Source organism: Vidua chalybeata, chromosome Z (genome assembly GCF_026979565.1).
Source record: "Vidua chalybeata isolate OUT-0048 chromosome Z, bVidCha1 merged haplotype, whole genome shotgun sequence".
Classification (NCBI taxonomy): Eukaryota; Metazoa; Chordata; class Aves; order Passeriformes; family Viduidae; genus Vidua; species Vidua chalybeata.
Genome location: NC_071570.1, coordinates 515,391 through 521,390, shown reverse-complemented (window position 1 = coordinate 521,390; position 6,000 = coordinate 515,391). Strand labels below are relative to the sequence as shown.

General features: G+C 47.3%; 2 protein-coding genes across 2 annotated transcripts in view; one reads left to right on the top strand and one right to left on the bottom strand.

The window, feature by feature from the left end:
• Window positions 1-615: 615 nt before the first annotated feature.
• Window positions 616-3,298, bottom strand: LOC128781619 (uncharacterized). The gene is made up of 2 exons (XM_053931317.1): window positions 2,213-3,298; window positions 616-696 (listed from the first exon to the last, which is right to left on the bottom strand). The coding sequence occupies exons 1-2, from the start codon at window positions 3,296-3,298 to the stop codon at window positions 616-618; spliced, it is 1,167 nt and encodes a 388-aa protein (XP_053787292.1).
• WDR7 (WD repeat domain 7) overlaps window positions 3,261-6,000 on the top strand; it is a 39,402-nt gene continuing 36,662 nt past the window's right edge. The window contains exons 1-4 of the mRNA XM_053968722.1: window positions 3,261-3,547; window positions 4,252-4,358; window positions 5,056-5,134; window positions 5,275-5,449. Coding sequence (XP_053824697.1) covers window positions 3,392-3,547; window positions 4,252-4,358; window positions 5,056-5,134; window positions 5,275-5,449 — 517 coding nt within the window. The 5' untranslated portion in view covers window positions 3,261-3,391. The remainder of the gene's footprint in view (window positions 3,548-4,251; window positions 4,359-5,055; window positions 5,135-5,274; window positions 5,450-6,000) is intronic.

Here is a 6,000-nt window from a genome sequence, read left to right as displayed (position 1 = left end):
TCTGGCATCCAAAATCCTGGGGAATTAAAATGTGGTTTTTCCTGAAAAGAAAGTTTTTTACGAAGGCCTTGCGCTGCCATAGTCACAAACTAGAAGGAAAGAGGTAGTTTTTCTTTTTCCTCTCTCTCCCAGAGCCTTGCTGTGAAATATTCTGAGAACTGTGTTTGAAATGGGACTGTCAGGGGGTTGATAATGTGTTTTCTGCATGGAAAATCTGAAATCTCTTAGGTTAGCTGTGTGCTAATGCTCTTGTGTGTTGTAACATCCTCCCGTGTGTTCCTTTTGAAAATTCCCTTTGTTCAGAGTGGTGTGGGTTTGGAAGTGTTCAGGAGTACCTTGAAATGCAGAATGGTGAAATGCAGGGTCTCGAGCAGCAGCTCTGTGCCCCACTAGGGCACTTCCTGTGTTTATTAAAAAATGCAGCTGTTTTTGACAGCCAGGTGACACGGGAACACTGTGACTTGTTCCCTGAGGTGGGAGCAGCAGGGCGGCAGAGGAGTGGGAAGGGATTTTTGTGCTGCTTATTGGTGTTTTTCAGCTCCGGTTTAGTCATTTTTGGTTTGTTTCCTCACAAAAATTGAGTAGGTATTTCTGTTTGCTGCGCGTGTTTTTGTTCTAGTTGTTGATATTTGCATTTTGTTCTGTTGCATCTGGACACTTTATTCCTGCTTTCATTCCATTTTTATGATGATTTCCCTGCAAATCAAGCCTGGTTTAATTGTAGCTCTTTGTTTGTCAGCCTGTTATTTAAAATGCTGAATTAATTTCTCTTTCTGTGATGTGATGGTCCAGACAGAGCAATTGATCCAGCATTGCATAACAATTAACTCTGCAGGGCCAGGTGTGGTTTGCAGTGTGGAGAAAGACTGGATTTTTGGTCTATTATTGATCCTGCTCATTACATTCGAGCTCTTAATTAAATAGCTTTTAATGAAGATGGGCCAGTGGGCTGCCAGAAATGGGCTGCTTCACTGGGAAGGGTCATTTGATGTGATATTAGTGATTTTGTGATGTGGATTTTGTGCAAACCCCACAGTTGATCCCTGACTTGTCGGGAGCCTCCCGGGAGCCATGTGTAATCCTTAGCCATTCATTACCCTGCCCTTGCTCCCTCCCTTCCCCCTTTTTTCCAGGGACACAGTCGTGTTCCACTTCTCTGGCTGCAGAGGGTGGCAGCACTCATCAAATGGAGTAACAATTCCTGCGGTTTTTCCCCAGACAAGAAATGACGGGGATTTCTGCTGGAATAGATCGGGGTGCTGGCACAGTTTGTGCAGGGAAGCTGTGGGTACCCCATCCCTGGAAGTGTCCAGGTTGGAGTGACCTTTATTTTTCTGTCATAATTCAGATCTATTCCCTCTGAAGTGCTGTGAAACAGGTTTACAGACCAGTGAAAACTCAAGGTAGAAAAATGTGTATGTAGCTGTTAAAAACCCCACAAAACCACACAAATTTTAAAATAGTTCTTCCATGAATCCTGCCTGTTTTGGTGTGTTCATGCTCCTCTAAATCAGAGCTCTGGTTTGAGCTGGGGTGAGTTCAGAGCATAAACCTCCACAAGATAATCCACAAGGAGTGTTTGGTTATTAATTTAACATGACCTTTTCACCGATAAGAAAAGCTCAGTTCTAAAAGCATGGAAGTGCTCAGCAAGCTGGGAATGTTGCTACCACAAACAGAGGGTTGTTGTGGGGTTTAAATCTTGTGCAAATTCAAGTGGGTTTTATTGCCACAACTTGAGTTTCTATTCCCAGTCATTGAGACCGTTTTGGCCCGGGGACAATTGAAATTCCACTGTGTTTTTTGTGTCAATGCGTTCGGAAGATCCGAAATGTTGCTGTAAAGATAGTGCTGGACCTATTTCCTGCTGGAGAGTGGCCAGGATCCACTTTATCAGTGGATTATACAAGGTTGATTTCACCTAAGGCAGGATATTCCATATTCCAATATGAATGTTTGTGTAGCAGGGACATAACAACATCAGGGGTATAAAAACTGCTTCAGTCTCGGGGCTTAAAACATTTGTAACTTCAAAATTACTCTAAAAAGAGGCATTTGGGCAATAATCCTTGTGTGCACAGGGATGTGCTGTTTGGCCCCCACCTTTTACTCCCCTCCCTCTTGGTTTGAAGGATAATATTTTGGATTTTGGGAGGCTGCAGCCTTCCCCCTCACCCCCATAATGTAAATCAACAGCACCATTGCCTCATACCTGGGGGGTCATGTCTGTCTGTCCGTCTGCTGCAACCCATCTGCTGCATCCTGGGATCCCCCAAATGTGAGGGGAGAACGGTGGGAAACGTGAGGGGACAAGATGGCAAAAACATGAGGGGGAAAGATGGCAAAGACATGAGGGGAAAAGGGCAGGAAACATGAGGGGAAAGATGGCAAAAACATGAGGGGAAAAGGGCAGGAAACATGAGGGGAAAAGATGGCAAAAACAGTAGGGGAAAAGGGCAGGAAACATGAGGGGAAAATATGGCAAAAACAGTAGGGGAAAAGGGCAGGAAACATGAGGGGAAAATATGGCAAAAACAGTAGGGGAAAAGGGCAGGAAACATGAGGGGAAAAGTGGGAACATGAGGGGAAAAGATGGCAAAAACATGAGGGAAAAAGAGAAGGAAACATCAGGGTAAAAGGTGCCAAAATCATGGAGGAAAAGAGCAGGAAACATGAGGGGAAAAGATGGCAAAAACATGAGGGGAAAAGAGAAGGAAACATCAGGGTAAAAGGTGGCAAAAACATGAGGGGAAGAGTGGGAACATGAGGGGAAAAGATGGCAAAAACATGAGGGGAAAGAGCAGGAAACATGAGGGGAAAAGATAACGAAAACATGAGGGGGAAAAGATGGCAAAAACATGAGGGAAAAAGAGAAGGAAACATGAGGGGAAAACATGGCAAAAACATGAGGGAAAAGAGCAGGAAGCATCAGGGGAACAGTGGGAAACCTGAGGGGAAAAGATGGCAAAAAACATGAGGGAAAAGAGCAGGAAGCATCAGGGGAAGAGTGGGAAACCTGAGGGGAAAAGATGGCAAAAAACATGAGGGGAAAAGGGCGGGAAACCTGAGGGGAAAAGAGCGGGAAACCTGAGGGGAAAAGGGCGGGAAACCTGAGGGGAAAAGAGCGGGAAACCTGAGGGGAAAAGAGCGGGAAACCTGAGGGGAAAAGGGCGGGAAACCTGAGGGGAAAAGAGCGGGAAACCTGAGGGGAAAAGGGCGGGAAACCTGAGGGGAAAAGGGCGGGAAACCTGAGGGAACAAAGTCTCAGAGACAGGAGGGGACAAGATGGTAGAAACATGAGGGGAAAAGATGGCAAGAGCACGAGGGAAGGGAGCAGGCTGGGCCGTGTGTGACGTTGCTGCGCTGTTGGAGTTGCAGGCGCTCGGTGGCCATGGCCGGGAACAGCCTGGTGCTGCCCATCGTGCTGTGGGGCCGGCGCGCCCCCACGCACTGCGTGTCCTCCCTGCTGCTCGTGGATGGCTCTGTCATCGTCACCGGCTGCCACGACGGGCAGATCTGCCTCTGGGACCTGGCTCCTGACCTGCAGGTAATGGAGGCACAGTTCAGCTTCCCAGCGCCCACCAGCGCACCCTCGGCCTGTCCTCCTTCTGCCCGTGCTTGGGCAGCTGCTCCACCTTTCCCATGGCACGCCAAGGGTTACAGAGAGGTGTTTTGGCTCTTGGGCTTCCATGCTGCTCCTGCAGGAAGCTTTTTTAACTCAGTCCAATTCCTTGGAGCTGCTCTGAACCAGTTGATTTCCAGTTGAGCTGCTTCATACTGTGTTGTGAAAAGGGGTTCCTTCCCAATATCCCATCTGGCAGTGGGAAGCCATTCCCCCTTTTCCTGGCACTCCATTCCCTGTCCCAAGTCCCTCTCCAGCTCTCTTGGAGCCCCTTTTGGCACTGAAAGGGCCTCTGAGGTCTCCCCTTATTTATGGATATACAGGAACTCAGCTGGGGAGAACTCTGTAATGTGCAGCACAATCTTTTTCATTCAGCCAAACTCAATTTAAATTGAACTGAGCCAAATTCAGCTCCTGATTTGTAAATATTGAGAGGAATGCTTTTTCCCCCCAAATTCTCATTCCTGTGTGAAGTAGAAAGTCTTCCGAGATGATCCATCCACTGCTGCGCTAATTAAATGTGTGTGCACATATTAATGGATACATAATACATGAAGTAGACAGCAGGGATATGGGTGTTCTGGTCATTTGTGAGACTTTGACTCCCTGTTTTCTTTCCCTGCTCCCAGATCAATCCCAGAGCTCTGCTCTTTGGTCATACAGCCTCAGTTACTTGTTTATCCAAGGCCTCAGCTTCCAGTGAAAAGCAATATATAGTGAGTGCATCAGAGAGTGGGTGAGTTTCTAAGTGTTTATTATGTGCAGAACTGCAATAATGGGAATTTGTGCCCAGTTTATCCATATATTCAACACTGTGTTCGATTTTTACCCTCAAGAGAAAATTCCTCAGCAAATGAATTTTATTTTTTGATTGGTTTTATTTATTAATCATAGAGCAGCAGTTAAGTGGTAGAAGCAGGAAGGATTTCTTGTGCAATTGATATCCAAATAGATAGAGATTTTTTTTATCCAGAAAAGCTAAGGAATTATTTACCTAAATAACCTTTTAGCAAGGAATTTGAGGGCAGAATGTGTCAAAATTTAGAATTTCCACCTTGGGCTGATTTCAGGACTAAGTGATCTCCTCCCACTGGATTTAAAACCAAAATATGTTTTCCTCAGGAATTAATCTGTCTGATGGAAAGGAGAAAGCACCTCACAGATTCTGTTCTGATTAAATTTGGGTATGAAGTTTTAAATGAAAAAGTAATAGCTGCTCATTTGAGCCCCTGCAGGTTCTGTAATTTATCCTCATAGGGAACAGGAGGTTGTGTGGATTTAGGAGGACTGGGAAGTCCAGTCGATTTTGAGTTTCTGCAAATACAATTGGCCTAATCCCTAGCAAATGGTTCAAGTGAGGTTCCTCACGGTGTGGAGGGTTTGAAGTGCGTGGAAGCCTGGCCTGTTTTCCACGTGGTTTCCCTGTGTTTTAGGGAGATGTGCCTGTGGGATGTGAACGATGGGCGGTGCATCGAGTTCACCAAGCTGGCCTGTGCTCACACGGGCATCCAGGTGAGCGCTGGGAGCGATGGCAGGGCAGCAAGTGTCCTCTGCAGGCAGCAGAATGGGTGTGGGAAGCAGGCCCCGGGTCCAGAATGAGGGAATCCCTGTCCTGCACGGATCCTAACTGGTGCTTGTTCCCATCCGTGCAGTTCTATCAGTTCACAGTCGGCACGCAGCGGGAAGGGAGACTCCTGTGCCATGGGCATTATCCTGAAATTCTGGTCGTGGATGCAACCAGCCTCGAGGTTCTTTATTCTCTGATATCCAAGATCTCTCCTGACTGGATCAGCTCCATGACCATCATCCGGTCCAACAGGACACAAGGTGATTATTTCTTGTGGCAGGGAGAGCTATTTAGTGCAGTACAGCACAGGGACCCCTTCCACTGCCCCCGGCTGCTCCAAGCACTGTCCAGCCTGGCCTTGGGCACTGCCAGGGATGCAGGGGCAGCCACAGCTGCCCTGGGAATCCTGCTGCAGCCGGATCAGCTGGCACGGGCTGAAGTGTCACCTGAGCACAGACTGGGTTCGTTCTGCTCGTTGGTGTTCATTTGGTGGGCTTTAATTTCTGGCAGACGAGGGGCTTGTTAGGGTGTTCCTGTTGTGCAGACTGGAATTCCTGAGGGGAGGGGAAAATCCTGACCAAAGGACTTCTCTCTTGAGTTAAGGCTCAGCAACAGCTGTAAACTGGGCATTCCCAAAATCCTGGGGTGGGAATGCTCAGCTCTTATCCCCACAACAAATAAATTGCTGGAAGAACTGGAAATGAGCTCTGCTGTGAAGGGTTTCCTGCTAATGCCTTTCATTTATTCCTTGCTCCATCCTCACCAATAAACATTCCATTCAGAAGCAGATGCTCCAGGAACGCTTGGATCA